This window comes from Eptatretus burgeri, chromosome 8, assembly GCF_056783735.1.
Source record: "Eptatretus burgeri isolate ZD-2024b chromosome 8, Ebu_testis_v1, whole genome shotgun sequence".
NCBI lineage: Eukaryota > Metazoa > Chordata > Myxini > Myxiniformes > Myxinidae > Eptatretus > Eptatretus burgeri.
This window is the reverse complement of record NC_140968.1, coordinates 14,796,774-14,813,767: the sequence shown is the minus strand read 5'-3', so window position 1 is coordinate 14,813,767 and position 16,994 is coordinate 14,796,774. Positions and strand designations below refer to the sequence as shown.

At 44.0% G+C, this 16,994-nt stretch overlaps 1 protein-coding gene across 1 annotated transcript in view; it reads right to left on the bottom strand.

Moving 5' to 3' along the window:
* Positions 1-4,845: 4,845 nt before the first annotated feature.
* The window catches only part of LOC147021165 (UBA-like domain-containing protein 2-B), a 13,364-nt gene continuing 1,215 nt past the window's right edge, over positions 4,846-16,994 (bottom strand). Inside the window, exon 3 of the mRNA XM_085891008.1 lies at positions 4,846-7,173. Within this exon, the coding sequence (XP_085747134.1) occupies positions 6,895-7,173 (279 nt within the window). The 3' untranslated portion in view covers positions 4,846-6,894. The remainder of the gene's footprint in view (positions 7,174-16,994) is intronic.

The window sequence follows — 16,994 nt, the reverse complement described above, 5'->3', positions numbered from 1 at the left end:
ACAGGAGGGGAGGAAGAAACATGAGGGGAGGAAGCAACATGAGGGGGAGGAAGTAACATGAGGGGAGGAAGCAACATGAGTGAGGAAGCAACATGAGGGGGAGGAAGTAACATGAGGGGGAGGAAGCAACATGAGGGGAGGAAGCAACATGAGGGGAGGAAGTAACATGAGGGGAGGAAGCAACATGAGGGGGAGGAAGCAACATGAGGGGAGGAAGCAACATGAGGGGGAGGAAGCAACATGAGGGGAGGAAGAAACATGAGGAGGAGAGGGGCAGCATGAGGGAAGGGGGAGGGAATTGGAAGGCAGTGTGAGGGGGGGAGGTAGCGTGAGGTGAAGGAAAGGGAGGGCAGGGTAAGGCAGTGTGAGAGGAGGGTCACTCCGGACATAACCGGTGTCTGAACATAACCACTGTCCAGACACGTCCAGAGATAACTACCATCTGGCATAACCACCATGCAGACACATATGGAGATAACCACAATACGGACACGTGTGGAGATAACCACTATCGACTGTCTGGGCATAATCACCGTCCAGACATGTCTGAAGACAAGAGACAGACAGACAGAGAGAGAGATATGGGGAAGGGGGTGGGGGGATGGAGAGAGGTATGGGAGGAGGGTGCTGCACTGTAATAGAATGGGGTGGAGTGAGGATGGGACAAAGGGAGAGAGAGAGAGTTGGGGAGTTAGCAGAGAGAATATGTGATGCTTTATGAACAACACACACACACACACACACACACACACACACACACACACACACACACACACACACACACACACACACACACACACACACACACACACACACACACAATCGAATTTGGTTCTGTAATCTATAAAACACGTTAATACGGTGAACGGCTTGGAAATCGGGTGTTATCTATATAATATAAAACAGGGGTGTGTCCGTCCGTCTTACCCTGGACTACTCTCTCAGTTTTGGGGCTCGTCCCGCCAAGCCTTCTGTGGAACGTTTTAGGATCCCAGCTTCATAAATACCTCAACACAATTATTATTTTGACTTTCGATCCGTACGAAGCTGTTCCCGATCCTGATGTAACCTCGGAATGGCGTTTCTCTTCGTTTGCCTCACAAGTGTTTGTAATATTGGATTTTGTTATATTCATGGTATCGTATTAATTTGTGATTGGATTGATGTTGTTTGGAATGAAAATATAGAGAGATTGAGTTTTAAGCACAATCAGGAAATCATGTGAGGGGTTCCACCCTTGACATTTGTAGTTTGGTCATTTTTTTCCCCAAAACCTTCAGGAACTGGATGTCCAGCAGCTGTCCAGCCCCTCCAGTGCATATCATGGTCAGGTACCTCGCCATTAAATACATTTTGTTTTCAAACTCACAAAGAGAAACGATATAAGTTTTATGAATCATCTTGTCTGTGAAACACCAGGATGACGGTCTATAGCTGGGTCGGAAATCAAATCCAGGCTACACAGAGCGAGCACGCATACCTCTGAGCCTTCCTGCCGTGATGTAGTGATTCATTACTTCATAACTGAAAATCTTTTTCACTCATTGTTATCATATAATTTATTTTGCCTTCCTACCTCCGGTATCAGAAACTTTTAAAAATGAAACGTTCAATTTTTATTTGTATTTGTCGATGCCGCAGTGACGGGTCGTATGTTGGAAGAACGCACAAAAAAAAAATTCACATTTTCAGCGAGCCAGCCACCACCTGTTTCATCACAGAACAACACGTGACCAACGCACGCGAGTGACCCCTGAACTTTGTTCAAGTCGATGAACGTACAGTATTCGGTGACTGTGAATATTGTAGAGAGCTCACCAAGTGGCTCAACCATTCCAATGAAATGGTTGATAAGAAACAGCTCTCTTGGCACGCGATTAGCAATCACCGAACGGTCATATTAAACATCCACCTTCCAGACTCCTGAGACGCCCGAAATATTCTGTGCTCTGCCTGGAACACAGGCATCATCCCAACTGACTGGAAGAGGGGCCTTGTTGTCTCTCTCTGGAAATGGAAGGGTGATCGCCAAGACTGCAACAACTACCGAGGGGTGACGCTGCTCTCAGTGCCAGGCAAGGTCTTTGCTCGGATAATTATTGATAGGGTTCGCCACCATTTGCTTGAGCACCAGCATCCAGAGCAGTCAGGCTTTACACCAAAGAGGTCAACGATTGACCATATCCTTGCTCTTCAGGTCCTCACCAAACGCAGATGAGAGTTTCGGCAGGAGCTGCTTGCAGCTCACGTTGATGTCTGTAAAACGTTTGATTCGGTGAATCGGGATGCCCTCTGGTGGGAATGTCATTTGGGAATGTTAAGATCTCTGACCTTGATTTTGCAGATGATGCAGTCATCTTTGCGGAGACTTTAGATATCCTTTTGGGGGCCCTCTCGGTGCTGAATGAGGAGTCTGAGCTGCTGGGATTATGGGTTTCCTGAGTCAAAACTAAGATCCAGGCTTTCAATGACATCTTGGATGCCGCTGTCCTGTCTGTGCCTATTTGTGGTGAGGATGTTGAGGTCGTGGAGAGATTCACTTACCTTGGCAGTGATATTCATGTCTCTGCCAGCTGCGAGTCAGAGGTCAATAGACGTCTGGGTCGGGCCTGGGGAGTCATGGATTCACTGGATCATGGGGTGTGGCGCTGCTGGTACCTGTGTGGGAGGACGAAAGTCTGAGTCTTCAGGTCCTTGGTGCTTCCAGTCTTGCTATATGGATGCGAGACTTGGACTGACCAAGGATCTGAGATGGAGACTTAATTCTTTTGGTACCAGGTCTCTTCGGAGAATCCTTGGCTATCGCTGGTAGGACTTTGTGTCCAACGAGCGGTTGCTGAGAGACTCAAATGAGATTTATTACCTGCATAATCGTGAGCGTCAGCTGCGGCTGTGTGGACATGTGGCTCGTTTTCCTGACGCTGATCCTGCTCACCAGATTCTCTCAGCGAGGGAGTCCCCGTGAGTGGAGGCCAATAGGACGACCACGTGCCTTGTGGTTGCAGCAGGTTGATCGGCATCTCAAGGAGATGGGGATGGTCAGACGGAGGACCCTGGAGTTCCGGCAGAAAGTGTACGCAGCGACGCGCTGCTCTGGCACATGTTCCCATACCTGACCTGATATAAACAGCTGACTGCTCATGTAACAGAAGTAGAGAAGGGTTTTTTCGTTGTCTATTTTCGCTAGCTTTCAGTGGTGAATGTGACGTAGAGACATGATTTTAACAAGCATTTCTAAACACAGGAATACACAGTTAAACAAATACGTTTGTCAGGAACACTTTCTGCATCTCGCTCCAGTAGCCACTGCATACCAGACATGGCAGGGGACATTAAAACAAAAACCCGACGTGCGCTTAAAGCAGGAAACCCCCATCGTTTGTTTGTGATCAATGTTAATCAGAAATATTTGAAGTAACTTGCTCATCCTATTTTTCAAGCATGGTTAAGTTGAAAGGTGAGATGATATGGATGGAGATGATATATCACGTGTAAAGTGAAAACGAAGCCCCGACTGAGATGACAGACTGAGAACTGCTCATTTTACAGTGTCCGTGAAAGTTATTAGTGTTAGCTTATTTAAGTGGTGTCATCGTCCTTGCTATGAAGTTCGATGCCATCGCTGATAACTATTATGATGATAAAACGTGAGAGTGTTGATGAAGTGTGGATCATGAGGGGCCCGGTCAGGGATGATCGTTTAATCTGGATTTGTTTTTTCTTTATAGAAGTCATAATTCATTAAGTAAAACCAGCAACCAATGAAACAAAGCGCCAGAACGTACTACTAGCATAAAATAGACCACCAACACAAAACCATTCTCATTAAACTTCACATCTGAGAAGCTATAAAGAACGGTACAAAAACATTTATCAGATTAGCGTCGTGAAAATCAGCAAGTCCAGCAAACTTCATCATGGAAATATGCATGATATGACATTTTCGTTTATAAATCATTGTGTGGAACGAAACTAATAGAAATAAACTTTGCACTATCAAAGTATCAAGTCACTAATTCATAGTTATGCTTTTCTGCGTAGGACATCATGTTGTCATGGGAGCAGTGCTGTGGCCAGCTGTACTTGTAAACGCAGCTTAGATCGAGGCCGTGCGTCCGTCTTGTGATCAATTTACAAACGCTCGATTCCAGTTCTACCACGAGCCTATCAATCATGTATATTAATTTAAAAAAAAACAACCAACAACAAAAAGAAATGGCATCCACAACCATCCTCGTTGTGGAACTTCGGCCGAGGCACTCGCTTTAAGTTTGTTTTCTCCGCAAGCGCTTGAGCGATTGACAAAACTTTCAACAGAGGAGCGCCGACTCGTGGAGAATTATTTCTTTTAGCCAAAGTTACACAATCGATGCTTGGATGGAAAATCTGGCTGGCGTTTCAAAGTCTGTTTCTTGTAGGCACAGGTTGCAGGGTGATTCACGTACCAGGAATAAACAGCCTTGACCTTGCTTCGCTCGCCCTCAGCTGAATAAATAAATAAATTTTAAAAAGATAAAATACCAAACTTATCCGAGTTCTGAGCTAATCCGGGATCTAGCAAATGTTGGCCGAAATTCATGAGCCAGATCCGAACTGAGTTTTTACTACCGAGTCCCAGCACCAGGTTTAACATATCCTGCATATCTGCCATGTCGATATTGTAAACAATAATATTTTTTCATCGTGCATCATAAGATACTGTAAAAAAAAAATAAAAAATAAAAACGTAAGGGCCTCAAATATTTATATTTACCAAAATTCCTTTTTATGACGATGAGTGTAGTTCAAGAGGACAAAAAGAAAAGATTGTCATGGTACTTTATGAAGCAACGAGAAAACACAGCATGCAAATCCAAATATCTTTAATGATACATACAGTAGGGATGCAGCCAACATCGCCAACTTAACATCATTCCACGAATTGTATTACAATTCCTCATATTCAGCAGGAAAAAAACATAAAAAATAAAAAACGCTGTGTGACATCTCTAGATGCTTAACCAAATAGTATGGTGTAAGTTTCATACATTTCATACGTACAAGAAACATATTTGGGGTGTATGGGGAGGGGCGGGGGGACAAGAGAAAAATAAATGTAACAGCACTGAAGACATGTAGAACGAATCTAAGATAGCTTACGGTAACCGGGCTACAAGGCCGAAGGGCTCAGCACTGATCATTTCACCAGAAATCTGAGAAATCATTGTCTTAGTGTTACCATGAAATAAACATCATATGGAAACAGTGTTCAAAGAATACAAGAACAAAAAGGCAATAGTTAATGCTGCTCTGCCCAGATAATTTTGTATAAAAACTTTACAAGAGCTCTTAAATAGTGTAATACAGAGGTCTGATACGTTTTCCTTTTTTTAATATATCTGTACAAAATCAACAATGACTGTCGACCAGAACACACTGGACAGCACTATTTAAAAGCAAAAGATGAGAGAGGGGACGGGCGAATCCTCAAACGTAGTCACGCAGCAATGAGACAAAACGTGTGTGTGTGTGTGGGGGTGGGGGGGGGTGGGGAGGTGGGCGTTCTCCAAAACACACACACACAAAAAGAGATTTAAAAAGTCTTCAATCCAACTATAAAAAGGGAAAATGGCCTCCCACCCCACAACACACACTATCATACCATCTACACACAATCCTGAATGACATGTTGATCGACAGGCAGATAACAAAAGAAAAAAAAAAATGTTCATTTTGCAACGGCTCAAGCTCGACATACCAACAAAAGTGGTCAGAAGATATGTCTGCCATCCAGCTGAAAAAAAAACCCCTGAACATCAGGATAACAGTCTCCCAAATGACTACAATTCTGAGGTCAATGCCCGAAGGGGCGAACAAGGTATTTGTGAAAATGACCTTTGATATGGCATGGTCGTATAGTCAAATCAGATACGGTAACAACAACAATAACACCACCAAATAACCCAACGGGGCATCCGGCGTGTTTAACAGTATTGGCGTGGAGGAAAGTTTTGTCCACGTCGAGATTTTAACAATGCCTGTCATTAAACAAAGGGTCATGGATATCCAACCATCATCAAGTTCACATGCGAACCAATGCTTGAGGGGGGTGGTACGTAATGGATAACTTTTAGAACAAGCACTAACAATGGGAACTCTTCATGGTGCAAAGGAATATAAAGGATGAATATATATATATATATACACATATATATATATATATATATATATATATATATATATATACACATATATATATATATATATATATATATATATATATATATATATATATATATATATATATATATATATATATATATATATATATATATATATACACATATATATATATATATATATATATATATATATATATATACACATATATATATATATATATATATATATATATATATATATATACATACATATATGAAGTGCCATTTCTGCATGCAAAAAAAGAAAAAAAAAATTCAAAAAATAAACCTCAAATCCTCTTCTTGAGAACGATTCATTCCATGCCGTGCCCAAAACGAGGGCTCAATTTTACCTGAACAGGATGTATGTCACAGGTTGAGTGTATTAGGGTAGCTTCTGCCCTATAGGAGTTACATGCTCGTTTGCTATCCCACGCCATCCACACAACCTTCATCAAACTTCGTTTCCAATCGACCCACGCACCAACAACTTGGATCCTATTCACTTAAACTTTAATTGGTATACACAAACATTGTCAGCCAAAGAAATGTGACTCGGTGGCTTCATTCCCTCGTTTTCTTGCATTCATCCTTCCATGCGTGCTTCTGCTTCCTTCAACTTACGTTTTTATCCACCACCTCTGGCTTCTCTGCTGTCCTCATCCCTCACCCGCATCACAAACCCTGTGCCCAAATCTGCGACAATGTACTCCATTCATCTCTCGGCTTCGACGAAAGCGCCGACTGAGCCACGTGGGTGACAGCAGGCTGTGCCTGGCTGTGCAGCGGCAGGCCAGCCTGCCGCAGGTGCTCCTGCCGGAGCTGTTGGAGGGGATGGGAGCCAGGGCTGCCCGAACACTCCTGGAGGTGATGTAGCCATTGCGACAGAACTTGGACTTCCAGCCTGCGAATCCGATGCTTTTAGGCGGGCGAACATAGCCATAGCATCTGGAAAATTTGGAGGGGTCGCAGGAGTGTTTGTAGGAGTACACATCTAGAAAAAGAAAAGAAGAGGAAAAGAAAATTTGTGAAAAAAAAAAAAATCACAAAGCTCCAGAATCTGACACCACTCCAATCGAACACCACTACACATGCTGGTCTCAATATCCATGTGGGTGACAACTTCAATGACAACACAATTAAACCATCCACTTTAGGCTAAGGTATATAAATAAACAACTTCAATCAAATATGTTAGTTCATTCTTTGGTATTCACACATTTTATTAATAAAGAAAGCCAATTTGTCATTTCATACTAAGAAAAATAAGGTCAACAAGAAAAAGAGCAATCACAGATTGCAGAACCTCACCAGGATTTGTTTTGTGCCGTGTGTTGTTTGCGTAGCTTTGTGTACTGGTGTGTTACATAATTAGTAAGAGACAGAACTAGAATTGCTACTTTATAACTGCTGGCAGTGATGACCGGGTACCAAGACGTCCCGCTTTCATCGGCCACCTGATCCCGACCGATGACATTTTTTATTATTATTCAATTGAATTTAGAATGGGATTAAAATAAATTCAATTCAAATCAAATGGAAAACTAAATAGGTGCCGTCCTGCATTGCAGTCATTAAAAAGGAACCTTAACAAGCAAAAACAAAAGATGAAGTCATCAGGAGGAACCTGGATAGGATTCACATTTCAGCTGCAACTCTACCCTCAAACCCATCCAGGCACAGCCAAGTGAGCCTAACTAAAAACAAAACAAACGAGAAGGGCACTCAACAGAGCGCATACCTCCACCACGTAATGCCTGATCCACGAGAACATATCGGGCCCAATACATTGTTGAAATATCATGCTATATATCATTCCTGGCCCCATCAATGGTGAAGAATATGCCTGGTGTTGGCTTAATGGTTAGAGTGGTGGGCTTGGAATCCCAGGGTCCCAAGTTCAAATCTTGCTTAGCTGTTGAATTAATACCAGGTGGGGTTGACTCAGCCTGTCATCCTTCCGAGGTCAGCAAAATGAGTACCAGCTTGCTGGTATCCTGTGTCGGAATGGTGACCCGTCCAGCATTGTGCCCAATAGCCAAGGAGACTGCTTAAGTAGCGCCAACGCTCTGCACAGAGTATGGTCCCAATGGATGGAATGGTAAAGAATCACTTTAACAGTTAAATAAATCTCGTATCCAGATCCAAAATCAAATAAATTATTCCTCGTCATACCCTCAACCTGTCCACAACTTTTTGAGATATCCTGCCCACAAACAGACAAAAAAAATTGACAGAACAATGCACTTGAAAAATCGAAGAAATCAAAGATTTTTCAAGTAATTAAAAAAACAAAAAAAAATCATCACTCATAGAGTGATACTTGGCGAAACGAAACAGCACTTGGTAGAGTGCATACCTCCGCTAGGCTGAACAGTTAAATTTTGTATCCCACTGATAGGTCGGATCTAAATGCGGACCTCAACCAAAATCAAATCGGCTTGTTCTTGTCACCGAACCAACTCTTCCACCTCGTTTTGTCACAAGTCGTCCACAACTTTTGCAGATATCCGACAGAGTTTTTGGCCCCATCTCTCAAATGGTGAAGAATAACACTTTTTAAAAATTCTCAGATCCCGATCTGGATTTGGATCTTCACCAAAATTAAGTGTTGCTGTCCTTGGCCGGTCAACTACATACACAAAATTTTTTGGAACGATTGCTCGAAAACTGTGGCCAAAAATCGTTTGACAAACAGAGAAACAGACAGACAGACAAACGCTACAAACCAACATACTTGGCAAAATTTTTTTTATGCCAAGTAACTAACAGATAGAGAGGGGTGAAAACATAACCTCCTTCCACCTTCGGTGAGGTAATTATTACAACAAAACACGTTTCATAATTGTTGACTTGTACCGAAAGGACAATTTGTTCAATCAAAACTCCAGAGCTGCAAACCATAAACAGGTCTTATGGCACCAACGGTCAGGGCCGCATAGCAAGTAACAGATTCAAACAGCAAAAATCGAATTAGTGACAGTCTACATATTATTAATGCAATGTACGTTGATACAGAGACACCTCCATTTGCTCCCTTCCTCTTCTTATTTCGAATCTCAACCTAATTCCCCCTTTTGTGTCTCCACCCAACACCTATCCCTCTCCAATTTCTCTCTTCCTTCCTTTCTTCAATTCAAACATTACCCCTTCCCCCAAAACACTGCTGTGTACAGTGGGGAGAACAAGTATTTGATACACTGCCAATTTTGCAGGTTTTCCCACTTACAAAGCACGTAGAGGTCTGTAATTTTTATCATAGGTACACTTCAACTGTGAAAGACGGAATCTAAAACAACAATCCTGAAAATCACATTGTATGATTTTAAAATTAATTAATTTGCATTTTATTGCATGAAATAAGTATTTGATCACCTACCAACCAGTAAGAATTCCGGCTCTCGCAGACCTGTTAGTTTTGTCTTTAAGAAGCCCTCCCATTCTCCACTCATTACCTGAATTAACTGCACCTGTTGAACTTGTCATCTGCATAAAAGACAGCTGTCCACACTCAATCAATCAGACTCCAACCTCTCCACAATGGGCAAGACCAGAGAGCTGTCTTAGGACATCAGGGACAACATTGTAGACTTGCACAAGGCTGGGATGGGCTGCAGGCCAATAGGCAAGCAGCTTGGTGAGAAGGCAACAACTGTTGGCGCAATTATTAGAAAATGGAAGAAGTTCAAGATAACAGTCAATCTCCCTCGGTCTGGGGCTCCATGCAAGATCTCACCTCGTGGAGCCCCAATGATCATGAGAAAGGTGAGGGATCAGCCCAGAACGACATGGCAGGACCTGGTCAATGACCTGAAGAGAGCTGGGACCACAGTATCAAAGAAAACCATAAGTAACACTACGCCATCATGGATTAAAATCCTGCAGCACACGCAAGGTCCCTCTGCTCAAGCCAGCGCATGTCCAGGCCCGTCTGAAGTTTGTCAATGACCATCTGGATGATCCAGAGGAGGAATGGGAGAAGGTCATGTGGTCTGATGAGACCAAAATAGAGCTTTTTGGTTTAAACTCCACTCGCCGTGTTTGGAAGAAGAAGAAGGATGAGTACAACCCCAAGAACACCATCCCAACCGTGAAGCATGGAGGTGGAAACATCATTCTTTGGGGATGCTTTTCTGCAAAGGGGACAGGACGACTGCACCGTATTGAGGGGAGGATGGATGGGGCCATGTATCGCGAGATCTTGGCCAACAACCTCCTTCGCTCAACAAGAGCTTTGAAGATGGGGCGTGGCTGGGTCTTCCAGCATGACAACGACCCGAAACACACAGCCAGGGCAACTAAGGAGTGGCTCCGTAAGAAGCATCTCAAGGTCCTGGAGTGGCCTCGCCATTCTCCAGACCTGAACCCAATAGAAAATCTTTGGAGGGAGCTGAAAGTCTGTGTTGCCCAGCGACAGCCCCGAAACCTGAAGGATCTGGAGAAGATCTGCATGGAGGAGTGGGACAAAATCCCTGCTGCAGTTTGTGCAAACCTGGTTAAGAACTACAGGAAACGTCTGATCTCTGTAATTGCAAACAAAGGTTTCTGTTCCAAATATTAAGTTTTGTTTTTCTGATGTATCAAATACTTATTTCATGCAATAAAATGCAAATTAATTATTTAAAAATCATACAATGTGTTTTTCAGGATTTTTGTTTTAGATTCCTTCTTTCACAGTTGAAGTGTACCTATGATAAAAATTACAGACCTCTACGTGCTTTGTAAGTGGGAAAACCTGCAAAAATCGGCAGTGTATCAAATACTTGTTCTCCCCACTGTATAATGCTGCACGTCGACAGGACCTTATCAACTGCTGAACTAAACAAGAGGAGAGGGGATTACGCTACACGTCATTCAGGAAGACCTGTGTACACTCGTGACTGGTCCACCAAGTAGTAGTTGTTGGCTTTTAACATGGAAAAGTGTGCTACTCCAACTACGACGAAGAATCGCAAACCAGATCTACACGAGGATGAGATATTCGGTGACGCCATTCCACGAGTGGAACAGTACGAGTGTCTCGGGCGTGATGGTCTTGCACAATCTTCGATGGAACAAGCACTGCCAGAAGATTGTACACAAGGCAAGACGCACTCTTGGACTATTGTGCTGAATTTTGTCTCCTTACTCTAAGGAAGTTAAAATCAGAGCCTACCTGGCTCTGGTATACCCTCAACTACAATATGGTGCTCAGGCTTGGAACCCTAAAACTGGTTCAACCATAAGTGGGCTCGAGCAAGTACAGAAAACTGCTGCCTGCATTGATCACCATGATGAGAAGGCGAACCACCTAAACTTCAACGCTAATCTCAAATTTGGTATGGGACTCCTTGCTACACGTTAATGGTCGACTCCTGAGAGTTAACAAATGTTATAACTTTTTAAAATGTTGAAAGACTCGCACAATGCACAACCTAGTCTTTTTTTTTTTTTTTTTTTAGAACCTGCCCCGTTCTTTGGGAGATGTGATCATCATACTATATAAACTAGAACTACGTTGTCGATGGCACACTATCGCATATTCCCGCGCGCACTGCTTTGTCCCATTAACGCTAGTTTTTTATTCCCGTGCTTTCGAAGAAAAGCGGGGATATTGCGATTGTCTCCGTCGTCCGCCTGTACGTCCGTCCATACGTCCGGCTCTCTGTCTTACCCTGTAACTCCTTCACCGTTTGAAATAGCAACTTGAAACTTTGGGACATAGTAGATATATGTATGGGGAAGTGCACAACACTTTCGGATTTTTGATATGACCCCGAGGGGCCGGGCCAGAGGGGTTGGGGTCATGGAGGGGGTCGATAAAAAAAAATTGTCATAGCTTTTTAAATCAAACATATTCATGAGTTATACATTTAACAACATATTTTTTTAAACACATGATGATCAGAGGGTGCTGGGGGGGGAGGGGGTGCTTAGCGGATAGGGGGTCAAAATGGCTCCTCCTACACCGTTTGAGATAGGAACTTGAAACTTTGGGACATAGTAAATATATGTATGGGGAAGTGCACAACACTGTCAGATTTTTGATATGACCCCTAGCGGCTGGGCCAGAGGGGGTGGGGTCATGGGAGCTGATTAAAAAAAAAAACTTGCGTTAATGGGACAAAGCAGTGCGCACGGGAATATGCGATGGAGTGCCATCGACAATGTAGTTCTAGTTTTTTTTTTTTTTTAATCAGCCCCCTTGATCCCACCCCCTCTGGCCCAGCCGCTAGGGGTCATATCAAAAATCCGACAGTGTTGTGCACTTCCCCATACATATATCGACTATGTCCCGAAGTTTCAAGTTCCTATTTCAAACGGTGTAGGAGGAGTTACAGAGACGGACGGCGGAGGCAATCACAATATTCCCGCTTTTCTTCGAAAGCGCGGGAATAATAAAGGAATTGTGTGGACGCGTGTGTGTATGCGTGCGTGCGTGCATGCGTATATACACATCTGAAAATCATAGAACAAAAAAGAAAAAAAAACAAAGAAAACAAGCAGAGCTGGTCTGATCTTCCAGCAAATTTTGCATATGTGTTGGTAGTACCCAGGATCAGGAAATGGGCACAACAACAACAACAACAACAACAACAACAACAAATCCATCCCTCACTGCAAAGGGTGGGGGGTGGGAGAGGACTTGCCAATGCTCCCTAAGGGAGTGGGTGTTTCTTGCAAGTTCAAATGATGTCATACTTGAAGCTGTAATTTATTCCTTCAAAATTTAATTCTTCCCAAGAATTGGGGATGTGGAATCAGCTACCATGCACAGCATGCGTTTCGCCTTCCAAGCGGTCACAAGTCGTTAGAATGATGCAAGCACATTCTGATTCCAGGATGATGTAAAAAATAAATAAAATTATTATATATATATATATATATATATATATATATATATATATATATATATATATCTTTTTTTACAGCTGTGTGTGTGTGTGTGTGTGTGTGTGTGTGTGTGTGTGTGTGTGTGTGTGTGTGTGTGTGTGTGTGTGTGTGTGTGTGTGTGTGTGTGTGTGTGTGTGTGTGTGTGTGTGTGTGTGTGTGTGTGTGTGTGTGTGTGTGTGTGACCGCAGTTTCTCAACGACCGCCGGTCCGATCGGATTGAAACTTGCCAGGGAATATTGCCGGGGCCCCACAGATGTGCCTTTTCAAGGTTTGACATTAATCGGATGAGCAGTTCCCAAGTTACGGCCATTTATCTGTCAAGCAATGACAAGACACGGTGCGATGACATCACAATTAATGTTTTGTTTTGTTTTTTGCACGATTGACGGTCCGATCTGATTGAAACTTGCCAGGAATATTGCTGGGGACCTACGGATGTGCCTTTTCAAGGTTTGATATTAATCGGATGCGCTTCCCAAGTTACGGCCATTTATCTGTCAACCAATGACAAGACACGGTGCTATGACATCACAATGAATGTTTTTTTTTTGCACGATTGATGGTCCGATCTGATTGAAACTTGCCAGGAATATTGCTGGGGACCCGTGGATGTGCCTTTTCTAGGTTTGATATTAATCAGACGAGCGGTTCCCAAGTTACGGCCATTTATCTGTCAACCAATGACAGGACACGGTGCTATGACATCACGAATGACGTCACAATTAATGTTTATTTATTTGCACGATTGACGTCACAATTCTTCTTCTTCATTTGCTATGACATCACAATTGACGCTGGAAAAAATGTGCCTTTTCAAGGTTTGATATCGTTCTTCATCCGTTTCAGCTGTTTCCCAAGGTTTGAAAGCTGTGTTTTCCCAAGGTTTGAAGTAATTGTTCAAATTATTAATTAATCCCAAGGTTTGGGGGGGCGAGAGAGAAGGGACGAGACAGAGGGGGTGTCACAATTCGAGAGAGGAGGGGGCGAAAGAGGGGGTGTGAGAGTGGGGGCGAGAGTGGAGACGAGAGAGAGGAGCGAGAGAGGAGGGAGGAGAGAGGAGGGGTGAGACTAGGGGGGAGAGAGGGGACGAGAGAGGGGGGCGTCACAATTCTTCTTCTTCGTTTGATATGACGTCACAATTGACGCTGGGGACCTGAGTATGTTTCCCAAGTTATGGCCATTTATGATACGGTTGGTCCGATCTAAATGAAATAATGCCCCAATCTAGTCGTCGTTTACGAGAGTGAAGGAACGAAGCTGCACCTACGGACACGCACTAGTATATCTAAATGTATCATTAAAGCGAAATGAAAATGCAGATTACTGAGAGAGAGGGAGGGACAGAGACAAAGGAAAAGTGTGACTCGGGGATGTGAACATGGCTGCGAGTTATCATCTTCAGTTTTTAACTCCATGATGTATTTTATGGGTTTTCCTTGATCCTCTTTCTTTTAATTTGTTTCTTCACTTACACTGTGGGTCACTTATGTCATCATAATAGCATCCCAGTATAGTTTCTACAGTGAGCTGCTCAAGGAATTCATTCATGTGCCATGCTCTGCATACAAAGCGTCGTCTCTGCTGAAGTAATCCCGGACGAGTCGCCCCTCCAATGCCGCATACTCGACTGAAAGCGCAGGATTTTGAGACTCGTTTCAGGGTGCCTGCGATAGCTCACCTAATCTTCCTGAAGGACATTGTGAGATGTTTCAACATCCACCAAAATAATAACGGCAAACAAGACCGGTTTAATGTCCATCCGAGGGATTCCGCACCGTGTTGTCAGTTTGTAGCTGGGCTGAGATTCGAACCCAGTCTAGACGGCACAAAGGTGACTGTAGATACCTTTAAGCTATCTTGCCAGTCCTTGTTGTTTGATGCAAGGGAAAAAATATAAAAAATAATTAATTAAACAGCATGCACTGCCAAGGAGCAACAAAAATGGGAAAGAATAACAGACGAGGCCAATGTCATAACGAGGCCTCCATATGACAGCAACCTGCAGATAAACTTTTTCAGCCTCTTTGAATCAAAGAAAAACAAAAAGTTTCCAAAGCTATGACCTTGACAAAGAGCACTCACGAATGGATCTTCTTCTGTAAACCCAAGCACTGCAAAAGAGACTTCAAAATCCTCCGATTTAACCTCCAAGGAAACATCACCATTCATGAGAAAAAGAAAGCTACAGTAGTCGAGGGTTGAGCGTGGAACTACGAAGCATGACAACTGGTACGGTTTGATTTTTGTGTTATTTTAACCCTGACAACGTAACAGTGCTGACAATCTGCCAAACGAATGTTCCCGTCTCATGCACCATGCTCTACTGCCTCACTACAACTCTGTCATAACAACAACTGTTGCCACATAAACACCTGCCCCTCGGGCCAAGGGCGCAGAGATATATCCACAAGCAAAACGGACACAGCGACATCATGGTCACGTGGTGCTTGGCTCGTCGCCCGAGACATTTTCACGCTCCCGAGTCACACTTTTCCTCGGTGCCACTTTTTCTTTCTTTTTTTTTTAACTTTCACCTCCATTTCTTTTCATGGAGCATCGCAAATTCGCCGCCAGTGCGCCACAGAGTTATCGATAAGTCATTTATTAACAACTGCGGAACTTGTTATGAACACCATTGCAGGGTGTTTGATGAAAATGGAAGGTGGTGTACCATTTCAAACGACAATGACAGATTAATTCACAGCGAATCATTCATTTGTCAAGCCTGGTGTTGGCTTAGTGGTTAGGGTGGCGGCTTGGGATCCTAGGGTGTTGAGTTCAAGCGCCGTTTGCCGCTGAATTAATACACCAGGAGGTTGACTCAGCCTGTCATCCTTCCGAGGTTGGCAAAATGAGTACCAGTGTACTGGTAAGGGGGACACTGCATCAGCGGAATAGCCGTGTCCCAACCAATGATGCAACCAGCAGCCACAGGCTGCACTCGATAGAGAGAGATTCATTTGTCAATGAGTAGGATTTGCTCATTTTTAAGCCAGTCTCCATTCAAGCCAAAAAGGTCTTCCCTTGCCATGCGACCCCAACGCCCCTCCCCCTTATCCCGCAACTCCACCACCCTCCCTTACCATGTGACCCCAACGCCCCTCCCCCTTATCACGCAACTCCACCACCCTCCCTTACCAAGTGCCCACTCTTTTACCACGTGACCGCTCCCCCCTCCCCCTCATCACCTTACCATATGAGTTTGGTTTGCTCATTTTTAAGTCAGTCTTCATTCAACCCAAAAAGGTCTTCCCTTACCATGTGACCCCAACTCCCCTCCCCCTTATCACACAACCACACCACCCTCCCTTACCATGTGACCCCCAACGCCCCCTCCCCCTGATCATGCAACTCCACCACCCTTCCTTACCAAGTGCCCACTCTTTTACCACGTGACCGCTCTCCCCCACCCCCCCCACTTATCACCTTACCATATGAGTTGGGTTTGCTCATTTTTAAGCCCGTCTTCTTTCAACCCAAAAAGGTCTTCCCTTACCATGTGACCCCAACTCCCCTCCCCCTTATCACACAACCACACCACCCTCCCTTACCATGTGACCCCAACGCCCCTTACCCCTTATCATGCAACTCCACCACCCTTCCTTACCAAGTGCCCACTCTTTTACCACGTGACCCCTTCCACCCCATTACCTTACCATGTGACCCCAACGCCCCCTCCCCCTTATCACGCAACTACACCACCCTCCCTTACCATGTGACCAGCAACGCCCCCTCCCCTTATCACGCAACCACACCACCCTCCCTTACCATGTGACCCCCAACGCCCCTCCCCTGATCATGCAACTCCACCACCCTTCCTTACCAAGTGCCCACTCTTTTACCACGTGACCGCTCTCCCCCCACCCCCCCACTTATCACCTTACCATATGAGTTGGGTTTGCTCATTTTTAAGCCCGTCTTCTTTCAACCCAAAAAGGTCTT